This window comes from Biomphalaria glabrata, chromosome 3, assembly GCF_947242115.1.
Source record: "Biomphalaria glabrata chromosome 3, xgBioGlab47.1, whole genome shotgun sequence".
In the NCBI taxonomy this organism is placed as follows: domain Eukaryota; kingdom Metazoa; phylum Mollusca; class Gastropoda; family Planorbidae; genus Biomphalaria; species Biomphalaria glabrata.
In genome coordinates this window covers 17,771,381-17,795,108 of record NC_074713.1, presented here as the reverse complement: position 1 = coordinate 17,795,108, position 23,728 = coordinate 17,771,381, and the positions used below count along the sequence as shown (strand labels likewise).

The window sequence follows — 23,728 nt, the reverse complement described above, 5'->3', positions numbered from 1 at the left end:
AGTAATTTCCTTTTTTTTATATAATGAAGAGGTATTTTTTAGCTTCAAACTCCACTGGAGGGGAGTTTAAACTCAAAACCCCTTTGACTACACTCATAACATTTTGAGTGTATAATTTGCTTTGTTTTTATTATTAAAGAGGTATTTTTTACCTTCAAACCCCGCTGAAGGGGGGTTTAAACTCAAAACTGAGTCAAAACCCATTAAGCTACGCTCATAACATTTTGAGTGCGTAATTAGCTTTTTTTTTTTATATTGAAGAGGTATTTTTTTAGCTTCAAACCCTGCTGAAGAGAGGTGGGGGGGGGGGGGTAAACTCAAAACCCCTTTGGCTACGCTCATAGAATTTTGAGCGTGTAGTTGGCTTTTTTTTATATTGAAGAGGGGTTTTATCGTAAATTGTGCTTTTGGAATTTGGGGATTGTCGTTTGCATTATTTGTTTGTTTTGTTTTATAGAAGAGTGGGATTTAACTGCAAAAACCCCTGGTAGGGGGTTTTAAACTCAAAACCCCCTGGTAGGGGGTCATAAACTCGACCCCCCTGGTAAGGGGTTTTAAACTCAAAATCCCCTTGGTTGTGCTGGGGCAAGTGATGGTTTAGTATTAAAATCTCACCTAAAATAAACAAAATCAAAGCAAAAAATCAGTCACTAAATTCCGATTCCCCCCCCCCCCCCGCAGGGAAGGGGGGGGGGATTTCATTTCGGAAGGGGGGGGGTTTGAACCCCAAGAACCCCCCCCTGGCTACGCCCATGAGTAGTAACTAGTATTTCTTTGATTTTTTTTAGATTAAAATATTAATTATTTGATCTAGGTCTAGTAGCTAGATCTAATTCTAGATCCAGATTATATTTCTGATCATTTCGTATGTGGAAGATATTAGATCCAGAATATTCTAGAATCTAGAGTTAGTTAGAGTCAACATGCAGTTTTATCATTACTTCTAAAGGTAACTTATATTAGAACTTGGACAATGACTTCTAATTTCTTTCTATAATAGTATCATTCTTGTGATTCTATTAAGATCTACATCTATCCCATAAAGACATTTAAATCTTTTTTCATGTGCACAAATAAATGTTTATTACAATTTGCTAAAGAGATTGGTTGTGCTTTATATTTTTCATGTTTGGCTGTTTGTCCTTAAAAAAGGTCAAAATAGTTAGTAAAAGTTTAACTAAAGTTTCTTAGTTTAGTTTAACTAATTTTTTCAATTTGTGATTAACTAAAAGTTTAATTACTTTTTTTTAGTTCAAACTTAGTTTTAGTTTAACTAAAAAAAATTAGTTTAGTTCCCATCACTACCTACAGGTATTATATAACAGAATTTAAGTCATTGGTTAATATGCATGACTAAATGCATGACGCATAGGACGTAATCATCTTAGTTTTTGAAGTAACGTCTGTATTATATATGATAAGATATCATTCTAATTTTATAACTCATAAAATTGTACACATGCTTAACCTGGTATTTTTTTCGTGGTGTGGAATAGATACAAGGTAAAAAAATGTTCATTAGTTATTGAGAGCAAAATAATCACTTTTAAAAATGTTGGTCAGCAGTAAAAAGGAGGCATAGTCTTTGTCTAAAAAAATAATTTTATGTTATTAGTTAAAGCCATTTGCACATGCCATTGCAAGTAGAAATCATTTTTTAAAACATACATAGAATTTTTGCATTTAATTTATTCTTTTCAACAATAACAATATATTTCACCAAGGATAAGGATGAGGCTGATTCACTATAGACAAATCTTTGTCATGTCAACAGTGCAGGAACTTTGACTCGTATTGGCTGAAACAAAAACAACAAAAAGTCCATGAAATTTAAAGTCCAGGAGAACTTTATGAACAAAACAAAATTATATCAGTTAAACTTTCTCCAATGTTTAGTTAATTGAGAATATAAAGATGCTTTAACCACTTTCTTAACTTCCTCCTTTTTTTCCATTAGTAAAAAATATAATAATACAAATTATATACCAGTCCAAATATGCAGTGTCAGATAAAATCTTATTTTGATTAAACATTAACTAAAGAATCCTCAAGTCACATATTCCATCTTCAGCCTGACAAATCTTAACATCACTAATGAAACAACCCTGTCATTAATGACACTGCAAGCAATACTGAGCCTGCATGTTTTAACACTTACATGGTCACAGAATGGACACTCTCCAAATAATGTGTTGGCATTTTGTCTGGCGTTGAGGTTTCTCAGCCACTGAAAAGAAAATATTGTTATAGAAACAAAAATAAAACAATACTTTTTAGCTTATCGATACAAACATTACCCCTAAACCATTTTGGAAAGTGTCCAAGACAAAGCCCCCTGAGGCCTTTTCTCTAACTAGATAGGTATGGGCTGAATGAAATTTCTGTCACCTCTGTTACATGATTTAACACACCCAGGACTCTATTGATCTATCCTGTCTTCTTCATAAACAATTTTAGATCTGAAAACTACATGTCTTAATGAGGTTTAATTAACAGATCATTAGCATTAGACAGGAGACCAAAATAGTAAAGCAAAGGAGCATAACTAAACACATTTTGAATAGCAAGGAATAAAAATGAGTATAAAGCATTAGATTATTAATTCTGCAGTACTTAGCCAGGCAGGAATGAAGAATTTTAAAATAGAAACTCTGAAATTTTATCTTCAAGTAATAATTTCCTTTTGCATTACTTTTTTATACTTTGTATGTGGAGAGGTTAGATTTCCGATTTATCTCCCTATACAAACTTGATAGGCATGATAACTCTCTGGCGATGAGTTTTTTTCAGGAAGAGCCAAGATGAGAAACAGGGTGGTGCTACAAAAAGTACTATAACTTTTCTAAACAAACTAACTTTTCTATTAATTACTTACTGATAAGGTTGATTCACAATAAAACATTATGCACTAAACCACACATATTTGTCACATAAAAATATAAAAAATGTAATATTTGCACATGATTTAGTTTTTTTTTCCAGTTTTTTTTTTAATGTCCACAAAAATGACAAAAAAACTCTATAGACACAATATTTACACAAATCACAAAACCAATTTTCAAATCAATGTCACTATATACACTATTCAAATATTTGCAGTTATTTCATCAGCATTTTAAAAATGAATCTGTGTGGCCGGTTTTTCGAAGTATCTTTTGGATGCAGATGAGGTCTATCAGGACAATCACTATATATGAAATGATTGTGCGCTGGTTTTTAGGGTGTGCTACAAACTTTACACTGATTTTCTTTATCTGTATGCCTGCCAGCCTTAGGATTTTTCATTGGTCTTCATTCTTTTTTCTTTCTTCTGTCTTCTGGGGGCATTGCAGCAACTTCTTTCATACAAATAGCACATGGACAAGTTGAATTAAATAATTTTTCAAACTCATCATTTCTCTTTTTCTCCATTTTTGCACAACAAATAGATAACACTGGCATTTGAAATTGTTATTTCAAGTATCCAGTAAAACCAATTTTTTCCACCACTTGATACTTTTTCTATTCTGTAATCCTAAGTAGCCAATTTTCAGATCAACTAGTTTGCAACCAAAATGTACTTGTTGTATGTATCCACTACAGCAGGATTCGTTTTATTTTTAATTTCTCTGTTTTTGGCTCTTCCCAATAGTAACAGACTTTTTTTGTCTTGCCAGCTTACAACCATTAGTTTTTCTTCTGTCATGGCCCAATATCTGGACTCCTCGTGTCTCATGGTTAGCTTTCTTATTTCATCAGGAAGGCCTTTATGAGTAGTCTGCGCTGTTCCTGTGTAATATTGTTCTGATAATACATAGTCCACAAATTTTCTAGTTGTGTAGAACAGATCAGCAAATCATGGTATTCTCTGCCAATGATGCCAAGCAAAGTCTTGAAAATCTAAACAGCCTGCCCTCCGTCCGTGTAACTGTCAGGATCAAATGAGGTGTTTTTTTCGTAGTATGTCAGAAGATTGAGCACATAACCTGTACAACTATCAACAAGCCCAAAGCTTTTGATGTGATATTTGTACAGTTTTGATGGGTTAAATTGCTTGTACAGCCATCTGACATTTAAGCCCACTAATTTTCAATCAAGAGATTGATAAATGGCTCAATCTTGTTTTTTCCTTCAGCATCTGGTTCCCACCAATGTAGCATTGAACAGAATGTCAATGATAAAAACCTATCCCTCTCAAACATTTCCAGAGTAAAAGGGAGTATGAAAAATATCATCTGTTGAAAAATAGTCTTGAATGTTTGATTTTTTGTTCAAGCCCATAGCCAAGGTGGTAGCTAAAAATGTAAGCATTTCATATTTTATAACAGGTGAAATCTTGATCTTCTTCTCAATGGGGTGTTTTGTTTCACTTTCTTCAGAGCATATATCACAATATCCATGATGGTAGGCTACATGTAGACCATGTCAGTACAGTCAGAGAAGCAATCAAGAACAGAAGATGACTGGGATAGATAATCTTCATTTAGGCCAGGCTCATTCTTTGGTACAAAAGTAAAATAGTTTTTGATTTCAAAACCATCTTCTACCATAATCCAGTCAGAGATAGATCTATTATTTAGAAACATTATTATCATACAGTTTTCTTTCTTTGCTTTTGCTATGTAAGACAGCAACTGGGAAACATGATAAAAAAGAAGTGGGTGCTGCCCCTGCTGTTTCTTTTTCATTGTCACTGCTTTCACTAGATCTAGGTCTAGATCTAATTCCATTCTCATAGTCACTGTCAGATGAATTTGCATTATCACCATTATCTGAGGAAAAGTTATTAAACATTTATAACACTTGCTGGGCAGATCTAGAATTAGTCACAGGTCTAGAGAGTTGACTACATTCATCTAAATCCATTTTAGAATCTATTCTAAACAAAAAAACAGTGTTGCTAAAACAAAGATGTGAAAATAAAACGTGCACGTAAGGCGTCCAACTATGAAATGAAAGAACAATCACTCATCCAGAAAGTAATAAAAAATATGAACTTTAACATAAAGAAAAATAATGAAAAAAATACACTATATACCAAGTTACTCAGGAAGAGTAACGCCACACTCTACAGTGCTATGGAAGTTACTCCTTGAGAGTATCCCAGCACTGAAAGTGTTAATAAATTTATATTTCTTTAGACAACTTCATTTATTTCATAATTACTTATTGAAACATTGAATTATCAAATCTACCTCCACTTTCAAAACAAATAATGCATTTCAAAAACTTTAACTTTTTTTGAAAAAGTTGTTTCTCATCATTGCTTGCATTGGTGTTTCAGCCTCATCCAGACCTGCCGACCAAAAAAAGTCCAAATGCGTAACGCTGATGGTCAAAATGCGTATTTTGGCACCTGAATGCGTAACACTTACCGTGACTTACGCGATCCACTATTTTGTCATATATATATATATATATATATGTGTGTGTGTGTGTGTGAGTGTGTGTGTGTGTGTATATAATATTGGATCAAGATGTCATGATTAGATCTATATCTACAATCTAAATCAATATGACAAAAGAGATTATATCTAGACTAGATCTGGATCTATGTCTATAATCTATATAATGAATATAATCTACTCTAGATCTGGGCTCAAGAGTGTTACAGATGACGTGGATCCGCTACAAACGTAGGTCTACTCCAAACTTTCGTAGGCCTACCTTCATCCTTGATCTATTCTATACTAAGACTAAGAATCTAATCTAGATTTAGACTAGTTGGTAGTAGATGTTATCGATCTAAGATCTATATCTAGTCAATCTAAATCATACTACAACTAAATTGGATCTAGATTGTAGAGTAATGTAGAGAATCATGACATAACGTAATAACTAGCTAGACTCTAGATCTACTCCTGTATAACAAGTTATCTAGATTCTAGATCTAGTATCCAGATCTAGATCTAGACTAGATATCTACAATGTCACTCAATGTGTTTTGAATCGATAGCACTTCGATATTTTTTTCTATACAAATGAATACGGGAATAAGGGATTCATCATAATTAATTTCTACTATAATGAACTTACAAAAAAAAAAAAAAAAGTCACATTGGTGTATCAGCTAACTGACGGTACCAACCTGGTACCAACCCGCCACTCCCTCACTCTCGCATTCTTCATTTCTAGACTAAATCTAATTGCTTTTAAGAACCAATCAACGTAAGAACGTATAGATCTGGACACAATGTGTTCCCCCACCTTTTCTGTCCCCCCCCCCCCCCCCCCCAACAGGACGGCTTAGCAGACCTCCGTGACCGCTCGTAAGCTAGTCAAGAGAGAAAAAAAACAAAGGATACGAAATGCGTAACGCATCGGGTTCAATGCGTATTTGCGTACTGACGGTCATTTTTGGGAAATTTTGCGTAACGAATACGCATTTTGCGTAACGGTAGGCAGGTCTGCTCATCACTGAAAATCCTCTGGCTGCAACTAACACTCAATGTCATGCAACTATTGCTAAGGAGCACAATTACCTCATATAAACATGACTGATGAAATGCATGAGAGCATCTCTGGTCTTCACAAACAATGTCTGGTACCTCCTCATTCTGATTATGGCAGTAGCATATACCACAGTCAGCTTTCACAACCTGCAAAATAGTACAGCCATTAATTATCAGCTAACAATATCTTCAAAAATAGCAAACAGATTTCAGCAGATTTCTAGTTATAAGAAAAATATTGTTAAAAGATGAATTTATTTTAATATTCATAGAATTGATTTATTTTTCATTGCAAGAACCAATTTCTAAATTTTTAATTTGCTGGCATTTATTTAATTAAATGGTAATCACATAAGCTTCCTGAAAACATATATATATATATATATATATATATATATATATATATATATATATATATCATTTTCTCTTGTACTATTGCCACACGATGAAGAAATGACATAGAATAAAAATAATATATTAGAGGTTTGCTTTAGACAATGGATTATCTTTAGTTTGTCAAAAACATATCTAAAATGGATTTATTTGAAAAAGTTATTGCAATTTTACTTAAAAAGGGTTTCAAGAAGGAGAAAGGAAAGTGATTTTTTAAAAATTATCTGCATAAAAAAACAAACAAAATATATTCTTTAATATATATAATTTAAGCAAAAACTTCCTTTTACAAATGAGCACATTGTGTTTCATACTGTTACATCTCCAGGAGACAAAAAAAAAGTAAAAAGTATTGTTCTAACCATGGTGGTGACAAGGGTAGGAGTAGTAGTGTGTTTGCGAATAGATAACACAGATCAACTTGCTGCAAGGGTCAACTGTGTGAAGGGACAGATCTACAGGGTGTGCTGGTAAGAACTCTTTGTGAATATCACCAGTGATATGGTGATGAGATGATGTAGAAATGACGCGTTTGCTGTGATTTTGCAAGAAAGTCACACAATTTGATTCGGTCCTGAACAGTTCAGCACAGAATGACAGCACAGAGAGTCCAGAGTGAAGCAGATCAGCAGAATTTAGTATGGTAATATGGTTATGTACAGTGAAGCTATTGTAGCCAAAGTATGTTGCTAGTTGTACCAAAATGACCCACAATAAGTACTGTCAAAAAACGCCAACTAAAACTCTATGGCCATATTACAAAGGTCTTCAGGGCTCACAAAGACCTTCCTTCAGGGAACAGCATTAGGAAAAAGAAGAGGCAGACAGAGAAAGCGATGGGAAGACAACATAAAAGAATGGATGGACCTGCCATTGAAAGAGGTTCTATCCAAGGCAAAAGACAGAGAAGAATGGAGAAAGACTGTCAACAAATCTTGTGTGGTGCAACACAGTCCAACAGACTAAGGGTTAAGATGAAGGTGGTTGATTAGATGTTAAAGTATAGGAATTAAAGTATCGAAAAATTCTTGAGTTGGTATATGTTGTGTTATGCAGTGTTTGCAGAGAGCCTGATAAAGAGAGTCGTGGCAGTCCATAAAAAAAAAGGTCTTAAAATCTCACCTGTATACTAACATCTGTGGGAGACGGAAAATCAATATCAAGTACTTCCTGTAAGTTTTTATAAAGAGATCTCTCCACATCCCTGACAAAGAAACACAGAGATAAGAAGTGCTAGAAAATACTTTCAACTGTCAGTCCCTCGGTCTTATTGTTAGTCTGAATGTATTTAAGTTTCTATTCAAACACAGTAATACTAGACCTTTCCTGGTCAGATGGACATATACATTTCTGACTTGCATCCAGGGAAGGATTCAATACTTTAGTATTAGTTTACGACTTGAGATGTGTAAAATCATCATATTTACATATAATTTTAAGAATTCTTACTAAAAAATGCAGATTACAAATATATTTAATTTGTTATTTGTTTTTCCCCGATGACAAATATGTTTTTAAATTTAACATCTTGTTACTGTGTATTGTTAATCCAAATAGTCCTTTTTTTTCTTAAGGACCAAATTAGATAATCTTGTTTGACCTTTTTACTACTAGTCAACTACAAACACATTTTTTTATGTCTATGATCAGGGATTTGGGGAGTTAAGGGTAAGGTTTAGGGGAATTAGGGGTAAGGGTTAGAGTAATTTAGTCTCACTTCAATAAACATTAAAACATAACATTATAGCATTATAGAGAAGGGAGATCAATCTGCTTTATTAGTAACTTTGCCAAAAGCATTTCATCCGGCCAGTCACTTATACGAGTATCTAGACTGATACCTATATTTTTCTTCTCTTTTATTTTCTATAACATCCCAATTTCTTCTTCTGTGGGCAGAATATTTAGAGTATGGATAGCACTGTATCTCTGGCTGATACAGCCATCTGGCAGTAAGTTTGCTTCACTGCTCAAAAAAATATAGCAAGATATAAATTTCTACAAAGACCAAAACTTAACAATAAGGGTAACATAGCTACAGCTTCAATACTTTAGATAATACACTGTTTAATGATTGATCAATATTTATTGGTTATCTTTACGAATGAGAGTGAGTGAACAGAAACAAGACACTTTCATCAAAGCTTACCATCTGTGTAGATTTAGATTCAAAGTTTCTCTAAATTCTGATGTTTCTAGAACAAAAAAGTAAAGAAATACTTTTTACTAGGCAATTTTTAAAATTTATTTCATTAAAAAAATATTAAAGATGTATAACTCTGCATAGTACAAAATTACCTAAAGTAAGACATATTTCCTTTTTTATAGAGTAAAGTAGATACAGCAGCATGCAGATGGGTTTGGAAACCTCTGCACACCACTGAATCAAGTTGAAAGCTTGAGAATTTCAACATTAACTTGTTAAAAAATGTTTTACCAGGAGGATTTCCAACAAATTTACACTCAGGGAATGTTGTTGGCTGTCGACAGTTGACAACGATGTGAAGTGACAAGTTGGATTCTAAAAAGACAAAATAATACTAACAATGACAGCTTTTATATTAATTATAAAGCAATAATTCAGTGTTACTGCATCAAATGATTTTAATATATATATACAAGTTTGAAGTTTTAAAATTGAATAAATAATGAACAAATTTCAAAAATATTTTGATCTATACCAGTATAAAAGGAAGTTGAAATGATGTAAGGCATTAAAAATATTTCTTTAGAAATAAGAAATTTACTGCGGCCTTCTGGGGAAATACAGAAAATAAAATACAAAGGTTTGATAGAGCTTAAAAACAAGTGAGAAATATAAATTTGACTGTTTCTTTTAAGGACTGTAATGCAGATACAAAGTAAACAGTAGATAATTTTATTATTAATGTTCTCATCTAAACATAACGTATTTTCAAAGTTTAATAAAAAATTACTAAACCAAAGCATCAAAAAGATTGAATAAATTAACAATTATGCCATGCAATTTTTGATTATTTAATTAAAAACCAATCCATTCACTGAGTATTTAACAACTTTTCAAATCACAAGCCCCTAAGATTTAAATAAAGACTTGATGCTATTATTTAAATTGTGTATAAAGGCAGAATGGAAATGACATCTAATTCCAATAGTGGCATGTGGGTCAATTAAAGGCATCTTAAAACCTTTTATAGTCAGTAATTGCTATACATTATAAGTAAATTGACACATACAAAAACTAATGTATTGCAAACTTACTGATGGCAATGCGTCTATTAGTAGAGGCAAATGTTGGCTTCTCAGGTTCGAGTACACAGCAGTTGTCATCAATTTCTTTCAACATATTCCAAAAGTTCTGGTACAAGTTCACTGCTACCTCAAACTCTTGGAAGATATGACTTAGTCTTGTCTGCAATGGAAGAGAATCATTTTTTTCATTCTGCAACACCCTTTTATTTACACTTCGTAATTTTATGTGGTCTTGTTTAAAGTGCACAAGTTTTCCTATCAAATTATATTGAACATGGATAAGTAAAAAAGGTATCATTCATTAAGTTACCAAAGCAGTTAATGAATGCCTAGTCCTCTTTACTCTCTAGTTTATTTTATATATTTATTAAAATAAACCCAGATAAACTTGAGGACTTTTAGGTTCAGTCTTAAATTTCCAGGTAAAAAAAAAAGGCAATGTCAATTACTGTCTCCTTGTTTACTTTTAAGATAAAAAAAGGTTTCAGAGCCCAGTTGTATATGCCAATTAAGAAATAGTACATGTAAAAAAATGATATGTATGTAAATTTGCATTTTAAGAGCAATTTTAATTTGCATTTAGTGAAAACATCTTTTGAAATAAAATATTTGCTAAATGTGTCACCTCATGTTTGTTTAGGTGCATAATGGTGGTTGTTTTGGGTGAAAATCAGAATTTAAAAAAACATAGTTATGATTCTTAAAAAAAAAAAACAAAAAAACATTCAATGTAGTTTCTGTCATACTCTTTAATTTGACAATTCAAAAGATAATAGTTCAAAAAGTGATACATTCAGCAACTAAAAAGAAATCTACTTATGGTAATTTTTTTTTACATAATTCTTCTTAGATGGCTGGCATACTATTTTAAGGGGCCATCAAAACATATTTAAACAATATATACAAAGCAATTTCTTTTCTTCTTAAAGTTGTCAGTATTCCTGCAGATATATATTTTTTTTAATTTACCTTTCCAGACCAAATAAAGTTAAATGCTTCAGGAAGTTGTGTCTGACAGATGGGACGGATAGTCATGTCCTAAAAGAAACAAAAACAAGTGTCTTATTGTCAACATGCTTCAAGTTCTCCTTTATAGCTTTATACCTACAGAAATAAGGACACAATTTGCTATAGCTAATGCAGTCTAAAAGATGATAGATACACAACAAATGTGCACAACACAAAAAAAAACAGGTAAATAGTTTCACATATTTATGGAAGAGACTGCTCCATTGAAACAAGATAAAAAAAAAATTTAAAAAGGGGATCCAGGACAATATGTCAGCAATCTAATACAGACTTTTGCCATCAAGCAAAAATAAATAGGGATGTATGATAATATAAAAAAAAATAATAATAATAAAGACTTCTGCTATCTGGGAGAGATTACTGGAGAAAAGCAAACTGTTGTCATACTTTCAAACTAAATATCTTAAAAGGAGCAAGAATCATTTATTGGCCATGATTTCATGAATGGAAAAATATTGGAAAAATAAAAATGGAAATGTGCAGCTGAAATTACTGTAATAATTTAAACAAGAGTTGTTAAAAAAAACTGCAATGACAATAGTGCCAATTGACAGAAATGGAAACTAAATTCTGGGAGGGGGACAATTTAATGTGTTTGTACTGGGGAGGCATGAGAAATGATTCACTGATATTATACACAACTATAGTGGACTAAAAACAAAACTGAAAAATAAATTATTAAGCAAATATAATACCATACATCAAGTTATTTCACCTGTTTATTTAAAAATATTTTGAGCTTATGCATCCTTCCAGAATCATCTTTATGTGCTAATTCAATCAAAGACAGAGTTTGGTCTAGGTCAAGCAACCTTAAAAAGTAAATTTAAATAAAATATTCAAAATAGAATTTCAGATAGAAAAAAAAAGGACCAATAAATATACATCTTCTTAACAATTGCTTGTTGTTTTTTTTTCTTAATGGTAAACATAAACACAACTAAGCTAAGTTTTTTTAAATTTCTAATAAAAGCAAAAGAACAGACTTAAACGGAAAGAACAAAAAGAAGAGGTTTACATCCAAGGTAAATATACATGGAAAGTATCATATATCAAATGTGTAAAAAACTTTTTGTTTTATATTTAGAGCCCATGATAAAATAAATATACCTATCCTCTGACAACATGACTACTCCCATGACTAGCTAATTTTTTGCAAAAAAAGAACAAAATGTCATAGCTAAAATTTTCTTCTATTTCATTACCTGTTCCAGCCAAGCTCCTGAATTTGTTCTAGAATTTGAAGGCTGACAACAGAACATAACTCTGGTTCAACAAAAGAATCTTTTAGACTGTTTTCCTATATTCAAAACAATAACATTTTTTTTTAAATAATTATTATTTAAATTCATATTACTCTTAAATAACAATAAGTGCTCTTTGATTTGATACAATAAATAATGGCAGGGAAAAAATAGTTATAAAAAAAGTGAATCAGAAAGTACATATTTTAAATGTGTGGCAACAATTATGCGTATAGCTCTTTACATCATGAAACAAGAAAAACAAAAAATACTTTAAAAAAAAACAAAGCTTATATTAAGTGTAATTGTATCAATTAGTTTGGATAAGTCATGTGATTAAATTTGTTATAGTTATAGATTAACAAAAATAATTCGTGCAATTTAAAATATTTTTACCAATAGTTTTTGTCTATCACAATTTCATGCTTTTAGCTTTATCAATGCACTATGATCCTATCACTTATCTGGACCAGTTGGGAAAAGGGGGGTGGGGGGATTTTATTGATTCATGTTTTGTCAGGTACAAAAAAAAAAATAGTTGTGGAAAAATTTAGAATTGATCAGAGATTGGGTGTGGGAGAAATAATGTGTACAAAATTTTAGTGTGAGTTGATATAAGCTTTGTAAAAATACATTGACATCATTTACTTTGGTTAGTTATAAAAGTACAAATATTGATAGTACTTTTACTTACAACAATGAAAACAAAGTCTTTAAGGAAAAATGCCAAGCTGTTAGCATTATTCAGTCGCTGTGAAACAAAATTTTTATTTTGACAACTTTATTCATAAAAACTGGAAAAAAACAACACTTTTTTTTTTAAATACAATGAAAAAAAATTGATGTTTATCAAAATATGTCTGAAATTGACACATTTTATGCCAAACTTGTTAATGATATACTTTATATTAATGTACACAATAGCAGAGGAGAAAAAACAATCTCATTTGCACTATATTCCATCAGCAGTAACTAACGCTCAACCAAATGTTTATAAAACCAATAAATTAATTACTTATTGATATGAAATTAACATTTTATAGGTATCAGTCAGACAGCAGTTTCCACTGCATTTCCTTTGTTTTCTATAATCGCAACATTGATTCACAAATTTATTTTATGAGAACATCAGATCATTAATAATGTATAAGTTTCAGACAACTTAGATATCAACTGTGATTTTATTATCTGTATGGTAATAGAGTCGTAGGAGGCTTGAATAAAAAGTGAAAGCAACTGAAGCATATTTTGTTTAGCCCAAAATATTATGTTATACTATGTTGCTTTATTTACTCAAGTATGAACAGATACTAAAATTACTGCATATAACAAAAACAAATTAATTGATAGAAGACAATTGTTCAAAAAATGAGACTAATGCAGTCCTACCTAATAAAACTATTACCATATTCAAATGAACTTACGCTGCACCCTATTTCTGGGGGGTTAAAAATTAAGATACGAGTTGAGGTTGCGCTATGCCATGTAGGGCTGTCCCCTCTTGGGGGTTCCAGGTTTTGGAAGCAGATGCCAAGAAGATGGGCAAGACAGGGGGACAGTTCTCACCCAGAACCGAGATGCCTGGAGGAAGCTGGTTGGTGGCCTATGCCCCAGAATGGACCACAGGCAGAGATAAAGAGATGATGAGTTTGCGCTACTCAATCACAGACATTAAAGCAAAGTGATGGCTGAAGAAGGCTCCAAGGGACAAAAAAATGAGAGCACAAGGCCATTCATTTATCATTAATAAAGTACCTTTCCCCTCAAATATTATACCTAAGCAACAGCCACAAGATAAGAGCATTCTCCTTCACCCCATATCTTTGTTTAGCAAGCGTGCTCAAAGTGTCTAAGTTTTCATTTCAACTTAAGCACCTGTTTTCTGGCCTCGGAAATATCTTTATTGCTCTGTATATAAATGTATATATTTATTTATCTATGCTAGTATATTATAGAAATATAAAAATACCCTTTTAATATAAACTAATAGTTTAATAAAAAATAAAATGAAAACCATATACCTGTTTTATCAGTATTTTAACATGATTGCCCAGTCTGTGATGCAAAGCCCATTCACACTCTAACTTCATTCCACCTTGGAGTTTTGACTCTTCCTTAGGTACCTGGATATTAAATTTGTAGTAGTGGCCCTACAGATATATATCAATTTCATTAGATTGAAATGATTTCATTATGTCTAATTGATAAAGATTTTGCTAAATTATGCCAATATATGTAAAAGAACAAAGGAAAAATTAAAAGGATTATTTTTTTCTAATTAGGTTTCCAAACACTAACAATTATCTTTAATATCATGACATTCTATTAGTTTTTTAAATTTAATTGTAGTGTTGTTTTTTTCTAACCCAGCATTTCTCAACATGTGGGGCAAGAATGTAATGACAGACAATTTAAGCTAGCTAAAGGTTAGCAAAAAAGTGAAAAAATATTTTTCTCTATTGATTTAAAAGTATTAATAGGCTATACAACACATCAGTTTTTATTAACTTATTTAAGCATATGATGTACAAATTGATAAACATTTTAAAAAGATAAAAAATGACAAAGATTTAAAGTAAAATAGCTTTATAATGGCCAAGTCTTTGATTCTGAAGATTAAAGAAGAGTGCAGTGTTTCACATGACTAAGCAAACCCAGTATTACATATATATAAAACATCACAGTATCTATAGATATCTAGATTACAGCTTTGTCAAATGTGAATATATTCGTTTGTTACGAATCTCACTTCTCTATTTTGTGTCTGTTCCAGTTTCTTAATGTTTTCTTGAGTTGAGGGGTCCCAAACAGAGGATGCATATTCTATTATTGGCCTAACCAAGGTTAAATAGCATTTTAGTTTTATGTTCTTATTTGATTTATAAAAATTTCTTTAAATAAACTCAAATGCTTTGTTAGATTTTTTGATAGTTTCATCAATCAATATGGGGATTCCATGACAGTTTTTCATTTACTATAAATTACAACACCTAGGTATTTTTCGTTTTTAGTCTGTGTTACTGGTTTACCATGACTAAGATAAGTGATAGGTCTAAGTCTAATGCAATATGAATTTGGTAAATCATTTATGTAAAATAGTAGTGGACCTAGTGGATCTAGATCTAGAATTCTAGTAAGATTATCTATACTACAACAAGATTTAGATCTACTAATGATCATCTAGCAAGCTAGCTAGAAATAGTGACATTGAAGTTGTTCCGGATTCCCCCCAAGTTAGGTGGTTGTTGTGTTTACATCGCGCACCGTGCATAATTTTAGTTAGTTTACAGTGGGAATCTGAAGCGTTTTAAGTCAATATTCCCCTCTGCCCATAAGTAAACACACGTTTGAACTTGATTAGAACACTAAACGTTGGACAACAGACCAGTGTGTATTGAATTGGTCAGATAGCTCTAGGCCTAGTCTAGTGTGTAGTCGATAAGTCGACTAGTTGTTATAAAAGATGAAAAGACCGCCATGTGTTTTTCCTTGTGCATAATAGGCTTGAGTTGTTTAGCAAACAAATAACACATCTGATAGTCAAGGATCACATCTGATAGTCAAGGATAAACATGTTTCGGATGTTCCTTCAGAGTTGAAGATAGTTTGCTTCCTAGTCCAAACCTCCCGCAGGATGACGGGGGATGGGAGCGGGCAGGGTTTGAACCCGGGACCATCGATAAATCCATACGACAATCCAGCGCGCAAACCGCACAACCAGGGAGCCATCCAAATCCAAATATATAAAATATATATATGTGTGTGTGTGTTTGTGCAATTTACACCAAGGCTTTTTCTTTGTAATCTTGCAAGAACGTTTGTAAAAACATCTTCTTCTGTATGTGAATGTATCATCAGCAATGTGTTGACGCTTGTCAAGGACTATAAACATAATTTAGGAAATATCTCTGATAATTTAAACCCATTCTTGGCCCTTTATGAAAACATTCCTATAGTTATTTGAAAGTTCAGGAAGTCCGTTGATGTAATCTAACACTGTACAGTGTATCAGTGTATGTGTATATTTTAAAATGTTTGTGAATGTAAAATCTTGTAAAAATAGAGGAGCAACAGCAATGGAAATATACTATAATATAGGAAGACAAGGCCATTTTCCTCTTTGTTGTCCATGCCATAACCATAGGGCATAAGAATGCCTAGGCTATACTTAATACTGGTTATACAGATACAAATAAAAAGTAGATCTAGAAATAGATACTTTGTACTAAGACTATTAAGATTATAGGCTGGAATAACTTATAATTATAAGAATACAATACTTGACAATAGTCAATAGATCTCCGATCTCCTAAATTCTAAATTTAAAATTATTACCAAAATGTTAAGAAATCCAAAATATTTGTTAAAAGTATCTGTTGTTTCTAAAGGCAAGAGCAATGGGGCGATGTCAATAACCGACATTTCGTGAAATTATTATTATACAGATAAACTACAGATTCTAGACAATGTGTCAATGTCAACATAAACTCCTAAACGTGTAAACTCTTAATTTCTCGATTTAGAATGTTTACATAATTCTGATACACATTGTTTAACCTTTGACATGTGAGTGTGCCGAAAAAGCTTTACACAACAAGTCTTTTTTTTTTTTTAGGTGCAACGCAACTGGTTTTGCGTACAGATCGATGCCTAGATCTATATTCTTATTATTGAGAAATACATTCTTTTTCATGTAAATATCAAGCTAAACATTTTACAAAAGTTTATTTTAGGCTTTGTAAAATAACACTCAAAGCGTAAATATAAATGCACTGTGGCTTTATGTTCATGAAATAGGCTTTTGACATACAACAGTAAAATATCTGGCTTTTTATTACAGGGGAATAACTTCGACGTATCCAATCATGAAAAAGGTGTGTATCCGTTCTGCCAATGAGTGTTTCGATTGCGAATAGAAATCTATTAATAGCTATAAACACTTGACCATCTCGTGTGTGTTCTGCGAGTGAGCTGGTGTTGTCGTTAGGGAAGCCACATCTTGCATGTTGTTTTAATTTGCCCCCTAATCATATTTTTTGTAGTTCTATATAAGCTTGAGAACACAACCATGACAGATCACACAAGACCGACCGTTCCTAATCCTGATCTAGAACTAGTCGAGGCACTTCGCCGTATAACAGCTGTCAGACATACAAGTTTATCTGGGGACGAAGACCATCACCTGGAAATGTCAACTAAAACTCACAGTGCTATTTCTGACGCTAAGGTACGATCATTTTCATTAGACTCGTACAGCTCTAAGGCTAAAGCTGATTCAAAACTTAAAGACATTAGACATTTACACACGAACGGTCACGATCTTCATAATGAGGTTAACCACAACATTACAGACACAGCTGACGATGTAAAAATCACAGAAGCTATAGATCAGGACAGTGAAAATGAAATTGTTACTCTTAAGGAAAAACCCCTGGCAAAAATTTCTTACAGTGATGATGACATTGCCAGTGACATGGCTGTTCAGTATAAAAAAATTCTTGAACATTTAGGAGAGAATCCATCTCGACAAGGGCTGCTCAAGACACCAGAAAGAGCTGCTAAAGCTATGATGTTTTTTACTAAGGGCTACAAAGAAAATATTGCAGGTAATTTTTTTTTTACTAGTGTATTTGCATAAAAATTTAGAGAATGTATAAAAAAAAAATACAGTATATATTCATTACATGAAAAGAATTTCACTTTATGCATTCTAACAAATCTGAATTTACAACTATTCTAGATAACCAACCAGGCTGTCATTTTTTCCCCATTAAATTGTTAACCCTTTAAAATTCAATGACAGCTTATCTTGACAATCAACATTTCATATACACACAAAATGCAGAAGAAAGTGTTCCCCTCCCCCCAAAAAATGTTTCCCTTTTTCCATTTCCCTTATAGTTTTATTTGTTTATGTTTACTAAGCTTATTATTCCTCTTCTCATAAAATATGTGTATTACTATATTAGTGTGAAGAATTCACATAATGCAACATTATGTAGCCTTCATAAAATATTTTTCTTTGTAACATCTATAAATTAACTGCCATAACTAGTATTTTAAGAAAAAGCTCCCAATATTTTTGCTTCATATATACTTGTAATTATATTGTACCTTGAAGAATATTTCTAGCTAGAATATTTCAAGGTACAATACAATTACAATGACCATATCTTTTGTTTATTATAAATCAAAAACATTTGTTAAAATTATTTTATTTTCAATGTGTAACCTGCCTATTACACTATATATTTCATATATACAGATGTTTTGTATAATTACATCTTATACATATCCTTGTGTGTAACCTGTTAATGGTACAAATTAATAAATCACATTGCTTTTCTTTTAAATATACTTTGAGAAAGGGATTTTTAATCTGTTTGTACTAGCAAATGGAAAAAGAAATGTTTTATCTTTATAAGTATTTACTTTGTCTTTGTATTTTTCAATTATGATTGAATTTTTTTTTTTTGTGTTATCTTTATTCTAATTTCTAATCTTCTGTCCTAGTGTGTCTTTAATTGTTTAATGTTTTGCTACTTGTGTTAGATTGTTCTAAAGCTTCTCTGGAATCCAAAGCATGCTTCACTGACACATTTTCAGTGAAATAAAATGATCAGTAAAGTACAAAGTTTGGTCTTATCAAAAGTAGGTCTTCTGAAAAACACCAATCTAGTTGTTAAAAGTGTAATACCATTGATTGCATGAAAAACATTTTTTTATCAATATTTGTTTAAAAATGTAAAGGAAAAAAGTTTTTTGCTTGCTCTTGGACTCTTTGTGGTGATTAATGTGAAATAGAAAGAAAATGAAAGTAGTTTGATTCAAGTTTCATTCTTAGCTTTCATAAAAATGTATTTAATTTCATTCATTAAATTTATTTTCCCTATTAAATTTACTTTTACTACACTCATTTTAATTAAGGTATACAGGGCTCTCATAATAAAGTTAGTTAACAGTCTGAATTTTCCCCCCTCCCCCCCCCCCCCCCATTTTTTTTTAGAACTGTTCAATGATAACATTAAATGGTTCTCAAATTATGGAATTAAAGGCAGTGTATGGGATACAAACATTTAACTATGAGGGTGATGTGAATAGCCATGCAATGTAGGGAAGGGGAGACCCTTTTTTTTTAAAATAATGTATTTTTTATGTGTAGGCTTCTGAAAATAAAAACTTAAATTATAGCTTTTATATAGCACTACTTTAATGCTTATAGCATGCTATGGTCCGATCTCATTTGTGGACCAGTAGAGGGTATGTGGGAGAAGGTTTTTCCGTGCTGCCTTTAGGCGCTCGGTAAACAAAACTCTGCTTGAGCCGGGTGTCGAACCTTGAGCCCTCTTCATAGGTAGCCAAGCCAAGTTCAGGAGTACTTAGCCTCTCGACCACGCTTTCTTTGTGAGACTTGGGATACCATTGCTTTTAACATTTTTTTTACCCTGCCCAAATTTCCAATCAGAGTATATCAGAGACATGGGCATGGCTGGGAATTTGTCATCGTTTGGGAGCCCGTGGGCTTGACCTCTTTGGGAGCGCCTGCATTTTGCGTAATATTTAAATTGTTTATGTTAAAAGCACTCATTGGGGGGGGGGCGGGAAATTTTCAAATTCTCCCTCCTCCCCCACCCTAGCTACACCACTGATTAGAGATTTTCATACACGACAGAAAACATATAAATAGTATCCAGTGTACACTACAAGGGAAGTGTTGATAAGCTATGTTTTTCCAAAGTCGTAGGTTATATTTTTGCACTGCATAGTCCATTTTTTAAAGCTCGTCTGTTTGTAACTTTTACTTAGTTCTAGCGTTCTTAATATTGTTTAGTTAATTGTGAAAATCTCCAATAAAATTCTAATGATCGAGACTTAGAGGACGGGGCGCCAAATGTTCCTGAACATCTATTAATCTATTAAGCTCTTTATTGATGAGGTTCTACTTGCAGAAAGAACCGAAGACGCCGTAGTCTGTTCCAAATAAAGATTGTCTAGTCCTCTCGACAAGTTTTATTTTATACTTTGAAAAAATATAACGGTCAAACTTGTGGCCAAATAGCTAATACACCAACTGTCAATTTTCTTGGAAAATCACTATAGAGCCATTTTCGAGAACCATGTCCAGGTTTTGCCATCAAGGTTTTGTCGATGAATTTGCAAGCTGAATAGAATTGTAATAAAAAAAAAGTCCTAACATTCCCCTTGCATGCTTGCGTGTGTGTTGGTGTGTTTTTAAAGATGGAATCTAGTTTTTTTTGTTTTTTTTTTTTGTCTTATTTTGCTTTGACCACTTCCTTCTTTTTTCTTTTTTTCTTTTTTTTTTTTTTAACTCAAGCTTCGGTAGAGATCTAGTTGTAAACTAAACCCATTCTTTTTATTTATTTTTTTTTTGGGGGGTGGGGGGGGAGGGGGCCTTCTCTAGATTCGAGTAGAGGGCTTAATTTTCGTACCTATTCATTTCGTTTGAAATACAACATCTCTGGTGGTGTTTGGAAAACATCTCTGGTGGTGTTTGGAAAACATCTCAGGTGGTGTTTGGAAAACATCTCAGGTGGTGTTTGGAAAACATCTCAGGTGGTGTTTGGAAAACATCTCAGGTGGTGTTTGGAAAACATCTCAGGCGGTGTTGGGAAAACATCTCAGTTGATGTTGGGGTGCCTATTATGGTAAACAAAACATTATCTATAGATAAATTGTGGTCTGATATGCGCTCCGTACTGTCGTCTCGATGGCCCATTGGTCGAAGCTTGCCAGCAGCCGACCTGCATGAGGTTTGGGATACGACCTAGTAATCATCATTTGTGAAGAAATGAAAACTAAATATCCAGCCACCAAATGTCATATTAGAAGCATTTTTGTTTTGACGACCTCTCCATACTGACAACCAGAACATCGTAGTGACTTTTTGTGTACACCCAATGTATTGTCGCAGAACATGTATAAGATATATTTCTATAGGAATAGTATTTCAACGTTTAGATCGATGTTTTATTCATGGCATACAATAATTACTTGAGTTTTAACAAAAAATATGTGCTATCCCATCATGCTATGTGCGCTTTGAACGTTGATCCCTGTCTTTATACGACACTGTACCATACAGCGTTTATGTATTAATATAGGCCTGCTAATTTCTGAACTAACGAACACATGATAATCATGCCGATTAGCGTCCCAGGTATGTAGGTGAAGCCCTAACAAAAGAATTAATTGATTATTGTTACAGCGAAATGGATTACTGTGAATAGATTTGATTGTTGTGTTTCTGTTGAGCTGGTCAGGTGAGCCAGATGCAGGCATGTTTTAAGAGTCAAACACACACACTCTTTATCTGTCTGTCTATCTATCTATCTATCTATCTATCTATCTATCTATCTATCTATCTATCTATCTATCTATCTATCTATCTATCTATCTATCAATCTTATGCTTGTTTTTTAATGTTCTTCATTAGTTCTTAGGCTCGTCGTTCTTTGTTCTTCATTAGTTCTTAGGTTCGTCGTTCTTTGTTCTTCGTTAGTTCTTAGGTTCGTCGTTCTTTGTTCTTCATTAGTTCTTAGGTTCGTCGTTCTTTGTTCTTCGTTAGTTCTTAGGTCCGTCGTTCTTTGTTCTTCATTAGTTCTTAGGTTCGTCGTTCTTATGTTCTTCATTAGTTCTTAGGCTCGTCGTTCTTTGTTCTTCATTAGTTCTTAGGTTCGTCGTTCTTTGTTCTTCGTTAGTTCTTAGGTCCGTCGTTCTTTGTTCTTCATTATTTCTTAGGTTCGTCGTTCTTTGTTCTTCGTTAGTTCTTAGGTGCGTCGTTCTTTGTTCTTCGTTAGTTCTTAGGTTCGTCGTTCTTTGTTCTTCGTTAGTTCTTAGGTACGTCGTTCTTTGTTCTTCATTAGTTCTTAGGTGCGTCGTTCTTTGTTCTTCATTATTTCTTAGGTTCGTCGTTCTTTGTTCTTCGTTAGTTCTTAGGTGCGTCGTTCTTTGTTCTTCATTAGTTCTTAGGCTCGTCGTTCTTTGTTCTTCATTAGTTCTTAGGCTCGTCGTTCTTATGTTCTTCATTAGTTCTTAGGCTCGTCGTTCTTTGTTCTTCATTAGTTCTTAGGCTCGTCGTTCGTTGTTCTTCACTCCATATTTGTTCTCATTTTCTTAAATTTATTTGACGTTCCTTTAAAACTAATTAGTTCCATGCTCCTCATTGATGCATGTGTGCTTCATTAGTTACCATGGTCTTTATTAGTTGCCAAATTGGATTTTATCTTAGTCACAAGTCTATGGAATGTAGAACAAAGAGCAAAACGATCACTCACCACAACACTGTCTCTATATTTATTCAGGGAGAGGACCTGTAGTATTGTAGGCAGTAGCTTGGTGAAATGGAGTTTCTTTTATTATGGCTCGTCTCTCTCTCTCTCTCTCTCTCTCTCTCTCTCTCACTCTCTCTCTCTCTCTCTCTCTCTCTCTCTCTCTCTCTCTCTCTCTCTCTCTCTGTAGATAACTGGGAATAATAAAAACAAATCAGACTATGCTTGGTCGGTCTTACTCACACAAAGTTCCACCAAAAGCTCATTAGCATCCGCGACTAGGAATAACAAACAAACATTTCTACGACAAGAATAACAAACAAACATTTCTACGACAAGAATAACAAACAAACATTTCTACGACAAGAATAACAAACAAACATTTCTACGACAAGAATAACAAACAAACATTTCTACGACAAGAATAACAAACAAAACATTGCTATGACAAGAATAACAAACAAAACATTGCTATGCCAAGAATAACAAACAAAACATTGCTATGCCAAGAATAACAAACAAAACATTGCTATGACAAGAATAACAAACAAAACATTGTTATGACAAGAATAACAAACAAAACATTGCTATGCCAAGAATAACAAACAAAACATTGCTATGACAAGAATAACAAACAAAACATTGCTATGCCAAGAATAACAAACAAAACATTGCTATGCCAAGAATAACAAACAAAACATTGCTATGACAAGAATAACAAACAAAACATTGTTATGACTTTCGTTATTGGAGAAAAATTTATTGTGCGCAACTTTTTTTTTATCAGTTGCTTTTTCATGATCATCCTGGACTGACCTGGACATATTGTGGGGACAAAATTAATGTAATAATAATAATTAGGCCAGAGGGAGTAATTTTCCGTGAACGACACTAATTTGTGTGGGCGCTTCTAATAAGAAAATTAACGACTGTCATTAGTTCTTAGGTAATCAGGAGTTACAGATATTAACACACAAGAGTCCTTTAAAAAAAATGTGCTTACTTCATAAGAACATATACATCGGAATGAATGAGTGCTAGCATCATGATAGATTTATTGTCTACAAGTCTATGGGTGATTAAAAGGATTATATAATTTTGAACCTTGAAG

At 32.7% G+C, this 23,728-nt stretch overlaps 2 protein-coding genes across 3 annotated transcripts in view; one reads left to right on the top strand and one right to left on the bottom strand.

Annotated features, from left to right (window-relative positions):
• Positions 1-1,671: 1,671 nt before the first annotated feature.
• On the bottom strand, positions 1,672-16,909 carry LOC106059897 (E3 ubiquitin-protein ligase FANCL-like). 2 transcript variants are annotated; one of them, XM_013217592.2, is made up of 13 exons: positions 16,664-16,904; positions 14,350-14,478; positions 13,023-13,079; positions 12,290-12,384; positions 11,800-11,896; positions 11,025-11,093; positions 10,065-10,215; positions 9,262-9,345; positions 8,974-9,019; positions 7,947-8,028; positions 6,462-6,578; positions 2,159-2,227; positions 1,672-1,798 (listed from the first exon to the last, which is right to left on the bottom strand). In XM_013217592.2, the coding sequence occupies exons 1-13, from the start codon at positions 16,748-16,750 to the stop codon at positions 1,763-1,765; spliced, it is 1,119 nt and encodes a 372-aa protein (XP_013073046.2). In that variant the 5' UTR covers positions 16,751-16,904; the 3' UTR covers positions 1,672-1,762. The 2 variants fall into 2 exon arrangements, with proteins under 2 accessions (XP_013073046.2, XP_055879762.1); XM_056023787.1 differs by lacking the exons at positions 1,672-1,798; positions 2,159-2,227 and adding an exon at positions 2,234-4,751 and having other exon boundaries at positions 16,664-16,909.
• A 60-nt stretch (positions 16,910-16,969) lies between these two features.
• LOC106057118 (GTP cyclohydrolase 1-like) overlaps positions 16,970-23,728 on the top strand; it is a 59,957-nt gene continuing 53,198 nt past the window's right edge. The window contains exon 1 of the mRNA XM_056023789.1: positions 16,970-17,934. Coding sequence (XP_055879764.1) covers positions 17,397-17,934 — 538 coding nt within the window. The 5' untranslated portion in view covers positions 16,970-17,396. The remainder of the gene's footprint in view (positions 17,935-23,728) is intronic.